At 36.0% G+C, this 21,967-nt stretch overlaps 1 protein-coding gene across 1 annotated transcript in view; it reads right to left on the bottom strand.

Moving 5' to 3' along the window:
* Positions 1-21,967, bottom strand: part of FANCM (FA complementation group M) — a 73,844-nt gene that overhangs the window by 29,474 nt on the left and 22,403 nt on the right. Inside the window, 9 exon segments of the mRNA XM_017509834.1 lie at positions 1,474-1,631; positions 5,613-5,826; positions 8,185-8,391; positions 9,446-9,630; positions 14,832-14,912; positions 15,425-15,550; positions 16,365-16,497; positions 18,786-18,917; positions 21,295-21,453. Coding sequence (XP_017365323.1) covers positions 1,474-1,631; positions 5,613-5,826; positions 8,185-8,391; positions 9,446-9,630; positions 14,832-14,912; positions 15,425-15,550; positions 16,365-16,497; positions 18,786-18,917; positions 21,295-21,453 — 1,395 coding nt within the window.

The following is a 21,967-nucleotide window of genomic DNA, read 5'->3' as shown; positions in this document are numbered from 1 at the left end:
GTATATAGGCTGGGCGTGGTGGTTCATACCTGTGATCCCAGCAGTTTAGGACGCCAAAGTGGGCGGATCACGAGGTCCAGAGATGGAGACCATCCTGGTCAACATGGTGAAACCCCATCTCTACTAAAAATACAAAAAATTAGCCAGGCATGGTGGTGCAGGCCTAAAGTCCAAGCTACTCAGGAGGCTGAAGCAGGAGAATTGCTTGAACCTGGGAGGTAGCAGTTTCAGTGAGCTGAGGTGGCACCACTGCACTCCAGCCTGGCAACAGAGTGAGACTTCGTCTCAAAAAAAAAAGAGGAAAAAAAAGAAAATGTGGTGTGTATATATATACTATGGACTAGTCAGTCATAAAAAAAAGAATGAAATAATGGCATTCCCAGCAACTTGGATGGAGTTGGGGACTATTATTCTAAGTGAAGTAACTCAGAAATGGAAAACCAAACATTATATATTCTCATTTAGAAGTAGGAGCTAAGCTATGAGGACACAAAGGCATAAGAATTACATAATGGACTCTGGGGACTCGGGGGAAGGGTAGGGGGGAGGCAAGGGATAAAAGACTATACACTGGGTGCAGTGTACACTGCTCAGATGATGGGCGCACCAAAATCTCAGAAATCACTGCTAAGAACTAATCCATGTAACAATGCACCACCTGTTTCTCCAAAACTATTAAAATTAAAAAAAAAAAAAAAAAAAAAAACGGTTTACCAGGATGCTTATGAAAGCATAATTTATATTAGTAGAATATTGAAGGCTGGGTGCTGTGGCTCACACCTGTAATCCCAGCTACCCAAGAGGTAGAGGCAGGAGAATCACTTGAACCCAGAAGGTGGAGGTTGCAGTGAGCCAAGATTGGGCCACTGCACTCCAGCCTGGGTGACAGGGCAAGACTCTGCCTCAGAAAAAAATATATATGTATATATGTATATATATATAGAAAAAGCCAGATGCAGTGGTGCACACTTTTAGTCCCAGTTACTTGGGAGGCTGAGGTAGGAGGATCGCTTGAGTTCAGGAGCTGATGGCAAGTCTAAACAACAGAGCAAGACCTCGTCTCTTAAAAAAAGAAAAAAAAGTTGTAAAGAATCCCAAAACACAATAGGTAAATAGTCAAGCAAACTGTGGTATAATGCAGATATACCTATTGTGTTTTGGCATTCTTACCTTAACCATGTAAAATTATGCCTATATAGAAACGTTTAAATTACAGTAATGAAAGAAAGGCAGAACTTATGTAAAAATATCACAGTTGGTTAAATATATATAATAAATAAGAAAATTAGTAGTTTTGTAAACTTAGACTTTAATCATTTTTAAAAACTAATTACATTCTTAATTTCTTATAATCCAATGATATTTATCTCATTACTCCCAAAGCTATTGCTTGATCATTACAAAAAACATCTGAAGGGTTTTAGCATTAAAGTGGGTGGGGGGGAGGAACATCTGAAAATACATTCAACTTACTGGTCTGTTTTCCTCGTTTTGCAAAGAAGAAAACTGAACTTGAGGCAATGTTATCTCTTTAATTTCATCGCTGTCTCTTAATCTATAGAGTTTGTTCCATAATTTAAATTCTTCTTCTGATAAGAACCAATCTTTCTTTAGGTTACTTTGCCTTGTTCCTGTAAGTTGAAAAAATAATGGAAAAGAGATTTTTAAAAAATCTGCAAGGCAAAAAAATCCACAATATCAATTCAAACTCTGTCACCCAGACTGGAGTGCAGCGGTGCATTCAGAACTCACTGTAACCTCGAAATTCTGGGTTCAAGCAATCCTTCTGCCTCACCCTCCACAGTAGCTGGAATACACTCATGCCACCAAGCCTATCTAATTGTCTTATTTTTTGTAGATACCAAGTCTTGCTATGTTGCCCTGATTCGGCTCAAACTCATGGGCTCAAGTGATTCCCACCTCAGCCTTGATTCTATTTCTTAAAACTAGTATTCTTCATATACAACCAATTAGTTTATCAATTCTTCATATAAAACCAAGTTAGTTTATCAATTCCTGCTTCTAAATGTCTCCTAAACTTCTCTCACCTCTCTGAATGTACGTATTTGTCTAGAAGCTAACCTTTGGTAATGAATTAATTAACAGAACAGAGCCAGGTAGCTATTGGAAAATTCATCTGAAGCTTAGTAGGGGTGTTGACAGTGGGCAGGAAAGGCCAAGACTTTTAAAAAGGGTATGTATCTTAAGTCTTAAATGGGGGTTGGGGGCAAAAGGAGTAAAGGGTTGGGGGAATAGACTTGTTGCTTTTAAAAAAGGACATAATAATAGACTTTTTAAAATATGTATAATACATTAATTCTTTTCAGCTTCTTTAATCCCTAACAATCACCAAACTGAAAAGGCTAAACAGTACAAAGCAAGAACTCTGATTAATACATATAAGAGCAGAAAAATTATGAAGCTACTGAATTAAAAATCAGAAAACTGGCTGGGTACAGTGGCTCACACCCCATCTGTGGGAGGCCGAGCAGAAAGGATCAGTTGAGGTCCGGAGTTTGAGAACAGCCTGGGCAACACATCAAGACCCCAAGTTAAAAATAAAATAAAATTAGCTGGGCATGGTGTTGCATTCCTGTCATCCTAGCTGCAGAGGAGGCTGAGGCAGGAGGATCTCTTAAGTCCAGGAGTTGAGGCTTCAGTGAGCTAGGATCATTCATGCCTAAAATATAGTGTAAGAAGCTTTTTTAAAATGTTTAAAAAAAAATGGCTTCTTTGCATGTGTTTCCTCTTCTGTAAAATAAGTGGGTTTGAACTAAATGATCTCTCAGGCCTCTTTCAGACCTGACATGTAGAGGCTCGAATATTTTGAAATAGCCAGGTACCCCTAGTCCTTTAAAATAAATTCAGAGTTGCTGGGTGCAGTGGCTCACACTTGTAATCCCAGCACTTTGGGAGGCCGAGGTAGGTAGATCATCTGAGGTCAGAAGTTCCAGAGTAGCCTGGCCAACATGGAGAAACTCTGTCTCTACTACAGATATAAAAATGAGCCAGGTGTGGTGGCACACGCCTGTAATCCCAGCTACTCGTGAGGCTGAGGCAGGATAATTGCTTGAACCTGAGAGGTGGAGGCAGCAGTGAGCCAAGATAGTGCCACTGCACTCCAGCCTGGGCAACAGCATGAGACTCTGTCTGAAATGAAATATGAAATGAAATAAATTCAGAGCTTTAAGCTCAAATGAATTACATATTAGTGTATATAATATGTACTATGTATATACACTAGTATATAATTTATATACACTAGCAAATACATAGTATATAAACTAGTATATATTTTATAGATTAGTATAAATATACTAGTATGTTGATATACCCTTATAGAATTATAGAATAATTCCATACATAAATCACATAATCTTAGCAAGATAAATCTTTGACACTTGAAAATCAAAGAAAATGGAAGGAAACAAGTATAGAAAAATGAACGTAAGTTTATATTATCCCAATTTCTTAAAAGGACAGGTTCTAGATATTCCATAAAGAATTTGCTATCCACCCAAGTAATATTTTAGAAATAACTGTTAAACATAAGATTAATTAGCAACTATAAAAAATATAATGATCACTAAAAATGATTTACCCAACCTAATCAAGTTTTGATGCTTTTATTAATTTATCAAATTCAAGAAAACTAAAAAGACATGCTATGTTTTTATTTTAAGCAAATAACTGGCAAAATCTTGAAAAATGACAGGTATGTTCCTATTAAGTGGATTTGTATTAGGTTTAATAGACATAGCCAAAAAAACACTGATTGACAGCTCTGAGTTAAGGGAAAGAACATGAGCAAATTTGAATCTAGAGCAAATAGTAGGAGGGTAAAGACTTCAAAAACGCATGGTATGCAAAGCAGTGGAACAAACAGTTGAACAAACCTGAAAGATATGGCCTTCAAATACATAAAGAACCGTTACAAAGGTAAACCAAAGATGAAAACTGTACTTTTTATCTACAAAACTAGATCAATGAGATAAAGGTACAAAGACACAGATTTTTCAACCTAAGAGTCTTCTACTATATAGGGTCATTCAGCAATGGAATGAACCCTCATAAAGAAATATAATTTATATTAACAGAGGTATTCAAGTTGAGGCTGGCTAAGTATTTAACAAGAATCCTGTAGATGCATTCCCACCTTGATAAATAATTGGACCACATGACTCCCAAGGTTCCTTCCAAAGGTTAAAATATGTGGTATCTAATTATTTAAAACCCGCATTCGAGATAAAGTAAAATCCAAAACATAAACTTTTTTTTCTCACTTTCATAGTGCAAATTATCTCAAGATACTTTCTTGGTATTATGTCTCTGCAGTTCTTAAGCCAGGAGTACTCTCTCTCTTTACTAACAATGCTTCTGGCACCAAAGTATTTGTTTTTCACTGTCTCAATATTTCCAATAATTTCATCTAACTTTACCATTATCTTGCATAGAAGTGAATTTTTTAAAAAAATTTTTTCTCCTTTGTGAAAAGGGAAAGAGACCCATGCCCCTCCCTTTCTAGGAGCATTTGTAGAGACACAAATGGCTTCTAAATCCTTTAGGCTGGGATGGTGGCTCACGCCTGTAATCCCAACACTTTGGGAGGCTGAGGCGGACAGATCATCTGAGGTCAGAAGTTTGAGACCAGTCTGGCCAACATGGTGAAACTCTGTCTCTACTAAAAATACAAAAATTAGCTAGGTGTGGTGGAACATGCCTGTGATCCCAGCTACTGGGGAGGCTGAGGCAGAGAATCCCTTGAACCCAGGAGGTGGAGGTTTGTAGTAAGCCGAGATCACACCACTGGACTCCAGCCTGAGCAACAGAGCAAGACTCTGTCTCAAAAAAATTTAAAAACCTTTCTTTAATCCTCTGATATCTATGTAAATCTGTGTAAAGACCAAGCAAGTCTCTATCCAACTTTCCAAACAAGAAATGTGTTTTTTTAAGTCTTTAGGGGTTATTTCTTTGAAATAAAAACACTAAGGAAGATAGTGTCCCTATATGCCATCATCATGAGTGTTTCGGCATTTCTCTAAGATCTATCAATTTCTGCTTGTTAAAGACATAAGAGAAGTTTTCGTTAATCCTTCAGATAAAGGCAACCAGCTAATGCAAATGGCTACCTCAATTGCCAGGTGAATATGTTATAAACTATGAAGGAATATATAGCAAATGGTGCCTTCTTATATGAGGACAAGTTACTATTAGTCTTGACAACATGTATGTAAAGGATTATAAGTGCTTGGGAGTACATAAAAGGAATTTCTTTCTGTCTTGGTATTATCTTAGCAGAATGTCTTCAGCACATACTGTAATCTGGTTTAATGCTTATTCAAAAATAAAACTGTTTTCTTTCTTTTCTAAACTTTATGGAGAACATTCTCTGGGTTGGTAGGATATTTTTAACACTGAGTTTCTGTCACTCTATACTACGAATGTCTCTCCATTTGCCACAGGAATAATCTCTTATAGCCTTTTCAAAGAGAATGCCTATAATATCCTAGAACATAGATTCAGTTTTACAAACAAGAAATATTATATCAATATATGATCTGCTAAGTAAGAACAGGGGAAAAATGCATGTGTCAAATGCGAAATTTATTTACCATCCTTAAAGGAAAAGATAGATGACTTTCGCTGCAAGTTCCGAGAAGGCTTCTCTGGTTCATAGACACCATGTGTGATGAACATTTTGTGTAATTTTGGGTTGATTCCATCAGGAACCATTCGTGGACTTCTTTGGTAAAAATGAAGGACCTGCCTGTTACTTGAAATAGCTTTATATATATTTCTTTTGTTGGACTGACTCTGATTATAAATCTGTAAAAACAAATATAAAATGTCAGATTATTTCTGTAAATAACAATTTATCCACAACAGGCAATTATTAATATGGATTTATTGTAAACATAAAATTGAACCCCGAGCTACTTAAATACTTAGAGAATAAAGCTTCTGGGCCAGACGAAGTGGCTCATGCCTGTAATCCTAGCACTTTGGAAGGCCGAGGCGGATGGGTCACAAGGCCAGGAGATCGAGACCACTCTGGCCAACATGGTGAAATCCTATCTCTACTAAAACTACAAAAATTAGCCAGGCGTGGTGGTGTGCGCCTTTAGTCCTGGATACTCAGGAGGCTGAGGCAGGAGAATCACTTGAACCCGGGAGGCGGAAGATCGTGCCACTGCACTTCAGCCTTTTTGCACTCCATCTCAAAAAATAAAAAAGGGAATAGAGCTTCTGTTCTCTTGATTTTTTTGTTGTTGTTTTTTTGCTTTTTTTTTTTGAGACAGAGTCTTATTCTGTCACCCAGGCTCTGGGGTGCAGTGGTGTGATCAAAGCTTACTGCAGACTCAACCTCCTGGGCTCAAGCAATCCTCCAACTTTAGCCTCCTGAGTAGCTGGGACTATAGGTGTGAGCTACCACACCCAGCTAATCTTTAAAATATTTTGTAGAGTTAGGCTGTCTGTTGCCCAGGCTGGTCCTGAACTCCAGGGCTCAAGTAATCCTTCAGCTTTAGGCTCCCAAAGTGCTGAAATTGCAGGTGTGAGTCATTGAGCCCAGCTGTCTTGAATTTTAAAACCTATCATCAGTAAACTGTTAGATTAATCTCCAATGAAAATCATTCCAAAGTCCATTATTATAAAATCCCACCCTAACAGTTATATTGCATAAAGTAAACCTATTCTTTGTTATCTTGCTGTTTTATAAAAAGGCTGATATTTACATAGAAGTGTATGGTTGTCCTGTGTTTTTTAAAAACTATTCCTTTATTTCAGTTTGTTCATCTCTCTATACTTCAGTTTCCTTCACTGTATACAACAAAAGCTTTACTCCCCTTACAGGGTGCTGACAGGATTACATAAGATACTGAATTTGAAACTTGGAACATTACACAGCGTAATGTAAATACTGAGTAAATGTGGCCACTGTTACTATTTTACAGTTAAGAAACCTAACATGTGAATGGAAAGGTTAAGTAACTTGGCTAGGGAATACAATTAGAACCCATTTCCACTCACTGATATTACATGGCCTTCTACAAGCTACCAAACATTTAATTAGGATCATTTCATGGATAAACTAGATGTTACATATGAATATGCTATAATCACATGAAAAGTATTAGAGAAATAATTCATTTTTCAAGATGATTTTAAAGAGTATTTAAAATATTTAAAATCAATTTTTTTTCTTCAGATGGAGTCTCTGTTACCCAGGCTAGAGTGCAGTGGCGGGATCTTGGCTCACTGCAACCTCCGCCTCCCAGGTTCAAGCCATTCTCCTGCCTCAGACTCCCATGTAGCTGAGATTACAGACACGCACTACCACATGTGGCTCATTTTTGTATTTCTTTAGTATAGACGGGGTTTCACCATGTTGGCCAGGCTGGTCTCAGACTACTGACCCTCAAGTGATCTGCCTGCCTTGGCCTCCTAAGATGATGGGATTACAGGCATGAGCCACCGCACCCAGCCTAAAATCAATTTTTGAAAACTATCATAGTTGTTAAGGCAATCTTTAATGTGATCCTGTATATTTGGCCACTGAACTTGTCTCAATGAGTCGCAAAAGTTAATTAATACCTTAGTATAACAAATACAAAATAATATTTTATATAACATCTTATTTAGAAAGGCCTGTCACTCAAGACTGTGGCAAAATATGAATATAATTCAAGTTACTTATCACTTAAAATAGGCATCAGCAAACTTCCATAAAGGGCCAGAAAGTAAATATTTTGGGTTTTGCAGGCTACATATTGTCTGATATATATTCCTTGTTTCTTAGTTATTTTGACATCCCTTGAAAAGGAAAAAACAATTTTCAGTTTACTATAGTTCAAAAATAAAAGTAAACTAAACACAAAGCATAGGCCTTCTTTAGAAGCACAGGGATATAGTAAAACAAAGTAATATATATTGGTTTCTGGATCTAGGTATCTCTGAATTACTACTTAAATATTAAATGTATTTCTTTAGATGGATAAAAATTAGGAAATTGAATCCAGTCAAAAATTTGCCTAGTTACAAGATAGAATCCAATACAAAGGGGAGAAAAATAAACCACAACTATCCAGAGTGTTTGGACTTGGAATGCTAAAATGTTGATATCCATCTTTGGGCTTTATTTCTCAAATTTCAAGTGACAAACTGTGTTTCTGCAGCTCTACTTACACGTTCCTCTCGTCCTTCAGAAAGGATAACAACTATCCTGCCTTGACGTTTTCGGCCAGTTCTACCCATTCGTTGTACAAGACGAATTGGGCTCTTCTGAGAATCAAAACATATTATAAGGTCAACTTCTCCTATATCCAAACCTTCTTCACCCACACAGGTAGAAACCAATGTGTTGTAACCACCATCACGAAACTGTTTCACTACCTAAAATAAAAATGATTGAAAAATAATTACATGCAAATATAAAACTGTAGATCAAAGCATACTGTTCCCCACTTACCTGAAAAATAGTGAAATCAGATTAAAATCACCTGAGGTTAGGAGTTGGAGACCAGCCTGGCCAACATGGTGAAACCCCATCTCTACTAAAACTACAAAAATTAGCCAGGCATGGGTGCCTGTAAACCTAGCTATCTGGAGGCTGAGGCAGGAGAATCACTTGAACCTGGGAGGCAGAAGTTGCAGTGAGCCATAATTGCACTGCTGGACTCCAGCCTGGCAACAGAGTAAGACTCCATCTCAAAAAAAAATAAAAGGGATACCTCATCTACTAATGTCTGCAGAATCAAAAAGGATCTGTCAAAATGAATTAGACATTAAAGACATATCTAATTGTCAGTCATTACTCTAGTATAGACTTATACAATTTATAAAAAGATGCAAAGATTTTATAAAAATCAATAATGTAAAATTTCCCTCAAAACATCACAGCACTTAGAAAACTTAATGTCCTCTTACTCAAAGCATGAGGCGATCTTAACTACTATCGTGGTTTCTTCTGATCACACTTTTAAAATAAGATTTTTAAATAAATAAAAAGATAAGCTCATTATTTATTTAGAAAAAATTATTAAAGGGACTTAACATAAACAGTAAAAATTTATTGACGGCTCTACAATAAGATCTCTTTTAATGCTTACAACAACCATATGATGTATGTTTACAGATAAGGAAAACTGAGGAACAAGAAGTAAAGAAACTTTTAAGTGGAAGAGTCAGGATTTCAACCCAGGTAGTATGATTCCAGAGCTTTTCTGCTTAATTTTACACTTTACATTACTCTAAAAACAAACAAAAAACGTTCCAAAACCCCGTAAAACATTTGTTATGGTCTTTCAAAATATGTTTATTTTTATTTACATGTTTACTATAAAATTATTTTTAAGTACCCAATTGACCAATGAGTTAAAACCAACAAAGAACAAGTGCAAAGCTAATCAATCTTATTTTTATTTTCATCAACTCTAAAAGTAATTACCTCCAATTGCTCCTTCTGGGTAAAACCCTTCGTGCTTTTCCCTGAAGCATGGCCAACAAAAGTCATTACTCTAATAGTTGGCTGATGCTGTGAAAGCATTTCTGCAATTTCTTGAACACTATCTCGAAATGAAGAGAAGATCATAACTCTGGTCTCATCACGTTTCTTTCCAGAAGTGTTTACAGCTGTAAATATAAAAACTTTAATTACAACTTTTTACAAAGCATTTAGACAAGAACTAGTTCAAAAGACAAACCTGAAAGTATTATGCTAATGAAGATAATTATTTTTAAAAAAATAATTTAGCTGTATGTGATAGCATACACTATAGTCCCAGCTTGGAAGGCTGAGATGGAGAAATCATGTGAGTCCAATTCAAGACCAGCCTGGGAAATATAGCAAGACCCAGTCTCTAATGCACAAACATATAAATAAATAATTTCAAACATCTTAAAATTTTGCTGATTTTTTTAAACTACACTTGCTATTAATTTTAATAATCTCAGCTTGTTATTTCTCATTTGCTGTCATACAATCCTAAGCAAATAAAATATGAATTACCTGAATCACTTTTGACTAGTTCTTTAATTCAGGCATAATGACTGTTATTTCCCTTTGCCTTCTAAGATAGCCAGAAGCACAGAACTATGTAGCTCCTCCTAATATCATAAATTGTCCCTTTCCTTTCTGTTCACTAAAGGCACTGTCTTAATCCAAGCCATGCATTCTGTCCCCAAATCTACAATACTTTCAAATTCTCCAAAGACAACTGCAGAATATACCCTACAGTCAATTCCAAAGCTGCTCTTGATATCTCTGTGCTGAGGGTAGCCGGTGGAGTATGGGGGTGGCAGGCAGTAGAATGTACTCATAAGAACATGATCTTTGTGACAGGGCACTTAATCCTCTGGGTGACTGGTGATCATGGTAGTTATTTAAGCTCTTTAAGGTTTAGTTTCTTCATATCTAATATGGATTGATGTATAAATGAAACAGTAAATATAAGGTATGTAGTTTTGCACACACAGTAATTGGTTAATTATTACATATTGTGTAGGGTTTCTGGTTATTTATTTATTTTTGAGACAGGGTCATGCTTGGTCACCAAGGCTGGAGTGCTGTGCCTCCATCATGGCTCACTACAGCTTCTACCTCTTGGGCTCAGGTGATCCTCCCACCTCAGGATCTGAGTAGCTGGAACTACAGGCACATGCCACCATGCCCAGCTACATTTTAAAATTTCTTTGTAGAGACGGGGTTTTGCCATGTTGCCCAGCCTGGTCTCAAACTCCTAGGCTCAAGAGATCTACCGGCCTCAGCCTCCCAAAGTGCTGGGATTACAGCCATGAGCCACCACATCCAGCCTCTAATGATTTTTATTATAGGAATCAATATATGTGTTCCAAGGACCACACTAAGCATTTTATATATGTTAACTCATTTAATCTTCACAACAACTCTAAGGAATAAATGACTTATGAAATGTAAAGTTAGGCTAGGCACAGTGGCTTACGCCTGTAATCCCAGCACTTTGGGAGGTCGAGGTGGGTGGATCACGAGGTCAAGAGATCGAGACCATCCTGGTCAACATGGTGAAACCCCGTCTCTACTAAAAACACAAAAAATGAGCTGGGCATGGTGGCGCGTGCTTGTAATCCCAGCTACTCAGGAGGCTGAGGCAGGAGAATTGCCTGAACCCGGGAGGCGGAGGTTGCGGTGAGCCGAGATCGCGCCATTGCACTCCACCCTGGGCAACAAGAGCGAAACTCCGTCTCAAAATAAATAAATAAATAAATAAAAATAATAATCAAAAGTAGGACCTGAAGAAGCAGCTGTTACAAGTAAGATTACTCTAAGTAAACTTCTTTTGAATCATCATTGCATTAAGCATTAAGCCCAGCTCCTGAATGAATTGCTGTTTTCATCACAAAACTACATCTCCTTCAGTCTGTCACAGCCTGCCTTTTTACCCTCATTCCACTAAAGCTCCTTCCAGCAAAATAAACTTCACCACTGCCAAGTTCAACGGGCATTTTTACTTGAACACACTTTACTCTTTCCTTCTGAAATAGCCTCTTTCTTCAGTTTCTCTGACACTTTACTTGTCTGGTTTCCTCCCCAAATTCCTTAGTGGCTTTTTCTCTCCCAAACTCTAAATGTTGATATTCTCCAGGACTCCATTCTGGACCCTCTTCTGTCTATCTCTACCGACAATCACATCTATTCCTGAAACCTTAAATATTATCTTTTTGCTGATAACTCCAAAATATATTCACATATATGTAAATATATAAAAAACAGCACCAACCATTCTTCTGAGATCCAGATTTGCTTATCTAATGCCTACTTGACACTTAGATGTCTCAAAAACATCTTAACATGTTTCCTTTTCCTTTTGTTATTTAATTGACAAATAAAAGCTGTATATATTTATATTGTACAATATGTTTCGAGCTGTATATATACATTGTGGAATGGCTAAATCAAGCTAATTAACATACGTATTACCTCACATACTTATTTCTATTCTTCATTTTTCACTTTGCTTATATAATCATTTGCAAACATGTACACATAAACATATATACATAGCCATATGATTCTATGATTCTTTTTTTTATATCCTACGTCCAATCCATCAACAAATAAGTTGGCTCCAATATGAACATATATCTAGACTCTATTTCCTAGCACCTTGACCACTATTGCTTTGATGTACACCACCATTATGTGTCATCATCCGAGACTATTATAATAGTCTTCTAAGTTATCAATGTCTATGCTCCACAAAACTTCCACAGTGATCCTTTTAAAATCTGAAGTCATTCCACTGCTACAAGTATCTCTGTTTGGTTTTGCAAAGCACAAATATTCAAAAATTAAAAACCAAAGTCCTCTATTATCTGGCTACCTCTCATCTATACCACCTGTAGCCTCAGTCACACTAATCTAACCACATTGGTCTATTTAATCATGCCACACATCCTACTGTGACCTCAGGGTCTTTGAATCTGCTATTTTTACTGCTTGGAATTCTCTCTCCCTCAACCTCAAAAACTCACAAGGCTTGGTCCCTTATCTCCATCAAGTATCACTTTAAATATCCCTCTACAGGGAAGCCTTCTATAACCATCCTATATAAAACAGCACTCCTCCCTAACTCTCTCTCTCTCCTTACCTGCTTTACTTTACCCTTCTACTGTACTATGTATTGTTTTACTGTCCACTGCCCTTATATTGCCCCAAGCTAATAGAGTACCTTATTCTTAACATTCCCTCCGCTACCCTTGCCCTAACCCCTCCAAAATTTCCCAGAGATTTTTAACATTCATTATCCAGAGGAACTAAAAGCCCACCTTCGCCACAAGAAGTGTTAGCATAAACTAGTAAGTTGAAGTTTTTTTGTTTTTTTTTGTTTTTTTTTGTTTTTTTATTGAGGAGGATCACCAAAGAACCAGGATGAAATAAGAGCTACACTTCAAGGAATAAAATTGTATTGCTTACTTTCTGAGTGTTAAGAGTCATGTAAAAGAAGAAAACTTATTCAGAAATGTATAAATTTGAAGTATACAAGTTTAAAACAGAATTTAACAAAAAATCATAAATAAATAAAAAATGCGTGAGCATATGTGTGCCTAAATGTGTACAGAAACATTTTAGGAAACCATACATATTAAAGGAGTTACAATTCATTATATCCAACTACAAAAGCAAATATGTCTCCTCTTCTTGACACTTTAGCCTCTTTGAGAAAATACTCTTTTATACTAGAGTATACATTTCTTACTTAAAATTAAATAATTATCCTTCCTTTTGCTATTATAAGAAGTTACAAAGTGTTTTTGTAAATGTAAATAGAGTAAATTGAGAAAATATCCTCTACTGGCAACATATTACAATTTGTGTATACATATACATGACTAAATGAGTGTGCATATTTTTACCAATTCAACTATCATGTCACATAATTTTATGTGTGCCTGAGTCTGTGTGACTTGCTACTGCCTTTCACTGTCTAATTGACTGATTCACTCATCCAGAATACATTGATTAGTACTGGATAATGTTAATTGCTGTGTCGAATTTACTGCAACCTAGATTATCATCAGCTCAAAGAAAACCCCTTTATTTAAAATGGATCACGAATCACCCCATTTGTTCAGTTGGTTAGTTTTCATGCCCCTGTTGTGTTTTTGTTTTTTTTTTTTTAAGAAAGAGAAAGAATAAAAAAAGAAAGAAAGAAAAAATGAAGGAGAGGAAGAATGAGGAAGAAGGAGAGGGAGAGAGAACCGGGGTGTTACTTTATTGCCCGGGCTAGAATGCAGTCTAAAAATGGGTATGCCTGTAATTGTGTTTAGTAATAGAGACATGGAAAAAAAAATGAGGGAAGAAAATAACTAACAAGCAGCCAACCAATATTTCATTTAAACCTGTAAAAAGGTGTGATGTGGTACTAATAAGAGTGTATATTTTGTATATTTAAAGTGGAGAGTTCTATAAATGTTAATTAAGTCTACTTGTTCCCGATCTGAGTTCAAGTCCTGGATATCGATGTTAACTTTCTGTCTCATTGATCTGTCTGATATTGACGTTGAAGTCTCCTACTATTATTGTGTGGGAATCTAAGTCTCTTTATAAGTCTTATATATCTGGGTATTCCTGTATTGGGTGCGTATATATTTAGGATCTTTAGTTCTTCTTGTTGCATTGATCCTTTTATCATTATGTAATATCCTTCTTTGCTTCTTTTGATCTTTGTTCCTTTAAAGTCTATTTTATCAGGAAAAATTGCAACTCCTGCTTTCTATTTATTTATTATTTTCGCCCTCCATTTGGTTGGTAAATTTTTCTCCATCCCTTTGTTTTGAGTCATTCTGTATCCTTGCATGTGAGATGGGTCTGGATGTAGCATACCAATGGGTCTTGGCTTTTTTTGCCTGTCTGTAACTTTGGATTGGGAGATTTAGTTGAATTAATAATAATATATGTGAGTTTGATATTGCCGTTTTGATATTGTTGTTTTCTTTTTTTTATTTTCGAGATGGAGTTTTGCTCTTGTTGCCCAGGCTGGAGTACAATGTCACGACCTTGGCTCACTGCAACCTCCACTTCCTGGGTTCAAGTGATTCTCCTACCTCAGCCTCCCAAATAGCTGGGATTACAGGCATGTGCCACCATGCCTGGCTAATTTTTGTATTTTTAGTAGAGACAGGGTTTCACCATGTTGGCCAGGCTGGTCTTGAACTCCTGACCTCCCATGATCCACCCGCCTTGGCATCCCAGAGTGCTGGGACTACAGGCATGAACCACCGTGCCCAGCCATAAGTTGAAGTCTTACCTCTTGCAATAACTTTGTCTTCCCTTAAAGTTACTAAACATGACCTACCGTTCCATGACTTGAAGTGTTCAATTACAACTTCTTCTAATTTCTTTAACTTTGGATGACCATAAACAAATTTTTTATCTCCTGGAAAAAAACAAAAATATCAACATTTTTCTCTTTTTTTTTCCATAGTCAATTACAGTAATTTTTCAAATGCATATGTTGGGATTTGTTTAAATTTAAACCAGGATTTACATCTAGGTAGCATATAAATCTTACTGTAAAATGAAATTTGAACTTTTATAAACATTTCATTCTGAGAGAACCCAAACAGGGATCAGCAGTAAAGAAAGCAAAAATATATATTAAACTATAAATCAGGTTTCGATAGTTCTGAGAATTTTCACTACCACTAACAACTACAGTTTGTAAACTTGTTTAAAGAAGTTTAAACACTGTTTAAAGTATATAAACTTTAAACTTGAATATATATATATATATATATAAATCCTAACTTAAAAAATGAAATATATATGCATTTAATAGATCTGTTGCTACAAATAATTGTAGACATTTGTGTTAATGGAGCAAAATTTCAAAATTAACTATGATTAAGCAAAACAACAGAATATATAATTTTAAAAGAAAAACCAGACCTTGTTGGATAGCAGAAATACCATTTGCTGAAGTACTACGTGTATGTGCAAACATGCCTTCTAGATGTTTATAGAGTTTCATGAAGTCTTCATTTCGGCTAAGTTCATTTTTTGACCGTGTCATTCCTTCAGAAATTAAGAAAAAGTTTTCCAAATAAATAATTATAAAACTGATTAAATGTCTTACTTATTAAAACAAAATTAAACTTTAGCAATGAATATGTTTTTCAAGTATAAACATGAAAACCAGCAACTTTTTCCAGTTATACATTCATATATGTATTAATGAATGGTTTCCTTTTTACTAGCAATTCCAAGTTTCTAAAAACAAAGAAACATGGCCATTTTTTAATTATTCCAATGCTTTTTTAAAAAAAAAAATCATTTTTAAGTAATCCAAATTCTTTTTTTTTGAGACAGTCTTGCTTAGTTGACCAGGCTGAAGTGCAGCAGCAGCATGATCTCAACTCAAGGCAACCTCCGCCTCCTGGATTCAAGCGATTCTCCCACCTCAGTCTCCTGAGTAGCTGGGATTACAGGCATGCACCACCACACCCGGCTAATTTTTTTTTTTTTTTTTTTTTTTTGGATATGGAGCTGTTTCGCTCTTGTTGCCCAGGCTAGCATGCAATGGCACGATCTCGGTTTACTGCAACCTCTGCCTCCCAGGTTCAAGCAATTCTCCTTCCTCAGCCTCCCAAGTAGCTGGGACTATGGGCACGCGCAACCATGCCCAGCTACTTTTTGTATTTTTAGTAGACATGAGGTTTCACCATGTTGGCTAGGCTGGTCTTGAACTCCTGACCTAACGTAATCTACCCACCTCGGCTTCCCAAAGTGCTGGGATTACAGGCGTGAGCCACTGTGCCCGGCCCTTCAATATGTCTTTAACCAAAATAATAAATGTCATTATTTCTTTAAATAATTTGATATAATTTACCTTTAGTTCCATCCATAATTCCACAAAGGAAGAAATATAATGATCTCATTCCCATTTGCTGCAATAATTCATAACCATGATATAAACTAATACAAATAGCAAACTCTCCCTCGATTATGCCTTGTTGTATTCCCTAGAAAAACAGCATATGTCAGATTTAACCAGAGAAGTAAATGAACATACATGTTCCATGCCCAAGTTGTCAAGCCATAGGCAGTGTAACATTTATAATATAATCCAAATGATCATAATAATCATTTCCTTCTACACTGCTATAATGCATTGGTTATTAAATGTTGTCTTATAGGATGTTGCTATGGAAAGGTATCAATGTATTTTCTATGTAAAATCTTTCCCTTTTTTTTTCTTTAATTAAACAGGAAACTCACATTTTAAAAAGAGGTAAAGGAGAAAAAACTACAATATACTGCTTCTCTTTACAGGTAAATTAATTGGCAGTACACAGATACATTTGTTCTTTCAAAACTATATAGTAAACATCTACTACATGCGGAGCACTGAACTAGATACAATGGAAATGAAAAGTAAGTTACATATGGCCTGTCCTCATGAATGTTACTGGCAAGAGGACAAATATTTAATTAGACTGTTTTAATGCCAACATTTAATACCAAGTATACATGCCATGATAATATCTGACACTGAACCCCAGAAACTATTCTAAGCACATTATTTGCACAAATTCGCTTAATCTTAGTATCTAGTAGGTAGCTACTGTTGTTATGCCCATTTTACAGATGAGGAAGCTCCTACAGGCATTAAGTAGTAGAACCACCATTTAGACCCAGGAATTTTGGTTAGATCCCTTGTGCTTTCAACCACTACCCTCATGGAAAAATGAGGGACATATTCCTTTATGGAAGTACATGGAATGTGTATCTGCCTGATAAGATTGTTTCCAAGGAGACCAATGTAGAACATATTCTAATTATTTTCCTTTGAGATGAAGACTATCGTTTTCTATCTAACATTTTTAGTAGTATTTAACATCAGTGTTAGTGATTTTAAATATTTCCAGGATATTAATAAATGCCCTAAAATAGTACCCTGATTTCCTCTCACCAGTTCCAGTTAAGATCTAGTTAAACAGGTTTAGATTTACTATTTCCTAGCTGAAATCAAAAAAGTTGTAAATAATAATATACTATAATTTTACAGAAAATACTCCTTCGGTGGTTCCCCAGATACTATATGATAAAGACCACATTTCGTGGAATAATGTGGTCTACTCTCATGTAGTCACAACCTATATTATCATATCTGGTTTCCATATCCTCAGCCAAATTGGTTTGCTCACTGTCTCCCACAGGCTTTCATTCAATTGACTCTGTTCTTTTGCACAGGCATTCCCTATCAGTTCAAAGAATGACTCAGTGCCTTTTTTTGTGTTTGTCAGTGTCTTCTCTGACTTGGGACCTAGTCTGATAGATAATTTCCTATCCATTTATTTTCCAATGAAGGTTGGAAATAAGAATCTTGCTGTGATGCTTTCTTCAAACTGGTATTGACAGCAAGAATAAATGTTCTGTGCCTAAAATTCAGTTACAATCTACCTTCTCATGGCCTTGGGACTTTACAAAATACAAATGGACTAAAAGACAAATTCTTCATTAAAAGTTAAAAAGAAAGGCTGGGCACTGTGGCTCATGTCTGTAATCTTTGGGATTACACTCTGGGAGGCCGAGATGGGCAGATCACCTGAGGCTGAGACCAGCCTGGCCAACATGGTGAAACCCTATCTCTACTAAAAATACAAAAATTAGCCGGGCATGGTGATGCATGCCGGTAGTCCCAGCTACTAGGGCAGTGAAGGCACGAGAGTCGTTTGAAACTGAGAGGCAGAGGTTACAGTGAGCCAAGGTCGTACCACTATACTCCAGCTTGAAAAACAGAGCAGTCACTCCATCTCAAAAAAAAGAAAAAAGAAAAAGTTCAACAATAAAATTTATCTTAATGCAGATCATTAAATTGTATTCTTGCTAGATTTTTTCCATGCTTTTATAAACTATATAAACACTTTTGAATTTTTTTTAACTCTGTCACCTAGCCTAGGCTGGAATGCAATGCTACAATCACAGCTCACTGCAGCCTCCACCACCCAGGCTCAAGCAATCCTCCCCTAGAGAAGTAGGTATATAGCACCATGCTTGGCTAATTTTTTAACATTTGTAGAGACAGGGACTCACTAAGTTGCCCAGGCTGGTCTTAAACTCCTGGGCTCAAATGATCCTCCAACTTCAGCCTCCCAAAGTGTTGGGATTACAGGCATCAGCCACTGTGTTTGGCCTCATTTTTGAACTCTTGATGAGCTAATAGGTACCCAAAAAATCCTTACCTGTGTTTTATCCTGGCTTTGAGTGAAATTTAATCTGTCATCAAAATTTATTTAAAAATACCTACCACAATATTTGGAGATGGGTTTTTCCTAAACTGATCTCTTGCCAGAATTATCTGGTATTTTGTAAGATTTGAGATATCCCTTCTCATCAAAACATTCCTCTGAATCAAAGAATGAGCAAATGCTTCCAAAATCTGCAAATTTAAAAGCAATCCAGTTTAAACTTGCTTTAAAGTTCTTTTTGAAGTACAGTAATTTTCTTATAATAGAAATTATATATTTAATAAAGTCTGTCTTAAAAATGAATATTTAACTAAACTCAGCAATGATAACAGCATTTCAAACTTGACATCTATCCTCAAATAATACCCATATAAAAATCAATATAAGCAATTAGTATATACAACTATAATTTAAGAACACATTTGTTTATCTGTTTATTGCTTAACTCCTCTCTCCCTCATCCTATATGCACCGTAATTTAAGTACTATGAAAGAAGACCTTTAATTTCTTCACTGTTACATCCTCAGTACCTAGAATAGTTTGGCACTTAGGTCCTCAGTAAATATTTGTAATTTGTAAAGTACTGAATAAATTGAAATGTCTTGAGTATATTTAATTTTACTCACTGATTCATTTTTTTCAACAAATATTTATTAAGCATCTACTATGTAGCAAGCCCTGTTCTAAATGCCGGGGATAGTGTGGCTAAGACAAATAAAGTCACTGCTCTCAAATAGTTTAGATTCTAGTGAAGAGAAGCAAAGAATAAAGTGAGCAGAGAAAAAGTAGATCATTTTGATTATGATAAATGCATTTAAGAATCTAAAACACAACAATGCTGTAGAGTCTTTGAGAGGAAAGGGATCACTATTTAAAAAGGTAAACAAAGACTTTCTCTTTGAGGAGGGAACATCTGAGTTCACATGTGAATGATGAGGTATGTCTACCATGTTAGGTTCTAAGGACAAAGGACTCTAGAGAGAAGAGACAGCAATCAAAAAGATCCTGGGGCAGAAATGAGCTTAAAGACACAAAAAGAGACCTGCAGATGAAGACTTACTACAGCAATATGTAATTGTTTAAATGTTTGCCTCATTTGTATTTTCTAAACTATGGCTAGTTTAGTACATTTCTTCCCTCCCTTCCAGCTTTGCTGATCATACGGCCTAATAAGGCACTCTAAAAATACCAACAAAATTAAATTATATTTGCATATGATTTTAAGAATTATCATTTTTACATTGTTATAAATGGAATGATTTTCAATTAAAAATGCATTAGTATCAAAGGGATGATTACAAAAAAGACTTTGCCGTATCTTAATAATGCTTAGAATTTTGTTACAAATAATTTAAAAATAGAAAACAAGCTTTATTCCTAGAAAACGTCTCTTTAAGAAAGGCTTATTATAGATTAAGTGATAGATAACTTTTTGGTTATCTATTCCTGTAACCATCTTTAATCCATGGCAATGAAAATGTGAAAACATGTCGTTTTACCATGACACTAATTATGAACTGTAGAAAAACAATGTGTTATCTTGCATTTCTCCCACTGAAAACGACAATCATCTAAGCAGGTCCTTAACAGTGATAATACAGACATTTGGCCAGATCATTCTTTGTTGTGGGGCTGCTGTCCTATCCACTATAGTATGTTTAGCAGCTCCCTGGCCTCCATATATAGATGCCAATAATAACTCCACATTTCACCTCTTGCCTCCCCTTCTCTCCTGCCTTTTTGTTGTTGTTGTTGTTGTAAGAACCAAAAATGTGTCAAGTTATTGCCAAATGTTGTCAGGTGGGTGAAATAATTTCCAGTTGAAAACCACTGGTGTATAAAGGATCAGGGAGGAAAACAGTGAAAATTTATTTCATTACAAAGAAACTTCTGGGGGCCAGGTGCATGGTGGCTCATGCCTGTAATCCCAGAACTTTGGGAGGTCGAGGCAAGAGAATCACTTGAGGTCAGGAGTTCAAGACCAGCTTGGCCAACATGGTGAAACCTCGCCTCTATTAAAAAATACACAAATTAGCCAGATGTGGTAGCATGCACGTGTAATCCCAGCTACTTGGGAGGCTGAGAAGAATCGCTTGAACTGGGGAGGTAGAGACTGCAGTGAGCCGAACAAAAAACAAAAAAAAAGAAAACAAAGAAAATTCTGGCTTAATCTTGGTATGTGTTCACGTTACAGGCATGAGCTATACACTTATGCTTTGTCTACTTTGGGGGGTGTGTGTGTGTGTGTGTGTGTGTGTGTGTTCTATATTACAGTTAAAAGGTTTACTTAACACGGCACACACACACACACAAAAATATACAAAACCATGTAAGGCTATTATTTGCTTTACAAATGGTCCATCTTTTGTAGTTTCCCTTTAAATAATACTTTGCTAGTACACATAAAACACGGTGCTTATTCCAAAAATTTTAACTTCAAAGAATTTTTTTCAATATATCAATTATATAAAAATAAGATAGTTATATCACATCCAAATCCTGTTAGCTAAAGTAATTAAATTACCAGTTCATTTATGAAATCCCTGAATGTCATAAAAATGGCTTACCTGGATATAGGTCTTTTGGATGGCTGCAAGTTCTTCACCAAGGGGAACAATAAGCTTTTCAACTTTTCGCTCATGAGAATATGCCAATATATCTGGAGAATCTTCAGAACGAAGCTCTATCTGCCCAATTAGCAGGTTAGTAATAACTTGTTGCACAGCCTATGCAAAATCAATTAAGTATGATTACAAATTACATGTTAAAATTTTTTAGTTTGTCATTAACAGAATAAAATAGCAGTAAAATTTTGAAAGAAGCTTCAGAAATTCATATTATTAATACCAAAAAATGAAAGAAGGCAAGCCCATTAAAAAAGTACATCAGAAGTGACACAATAGGTCAAAAATACTTCTGAAACATCTTTTCCCCACACAGACCTTCAAGCTAAGCATTCCAAAAATAAGAATATTTGCAAATTTTCAAAAAGTTCCTCAAATGTAGTTTGGTACTTTCCAAATAGAATCTTTATACAGACTCAAACAAAAAAGTTTCAGATTAGCAATACTAAATCAATTATTGATAAATTAGAATATTTTCCATTTAAATCAACATATATGGCCGGGCGCGGTGGCTCAAGCCTGTAATCCCAGCATTTTGGGAGGCCGAGGCGGGTGGATCACGAGGTCAAGAGATTGAGACCATCCTGGTCAACATGGTGAAACCCTGTCTCTACTA

The sequence above is a fragment of the Cebus imitator genome, unplaced genomic scaffold (assembly GCF_001604975.1).
Source record: "Cebus imitator isolate Cc_AM_T3 unplaced genomic scaffold, Cebus_imitator-1.0 Scaffold423, whole genome shotgun sequence".
In the NCBI taxonomy this organism is placed as follows: Eukaryota; Metazoa; Chordata; class Mammalia; order Primates; family Cebidae; genus Cebus; species Cebus imitator.
The sequence above is the reverse complement of the archived record's forward strand: the minus strand, read 5'-3'. Positions and strand labels throughout refer to the sequence as shown.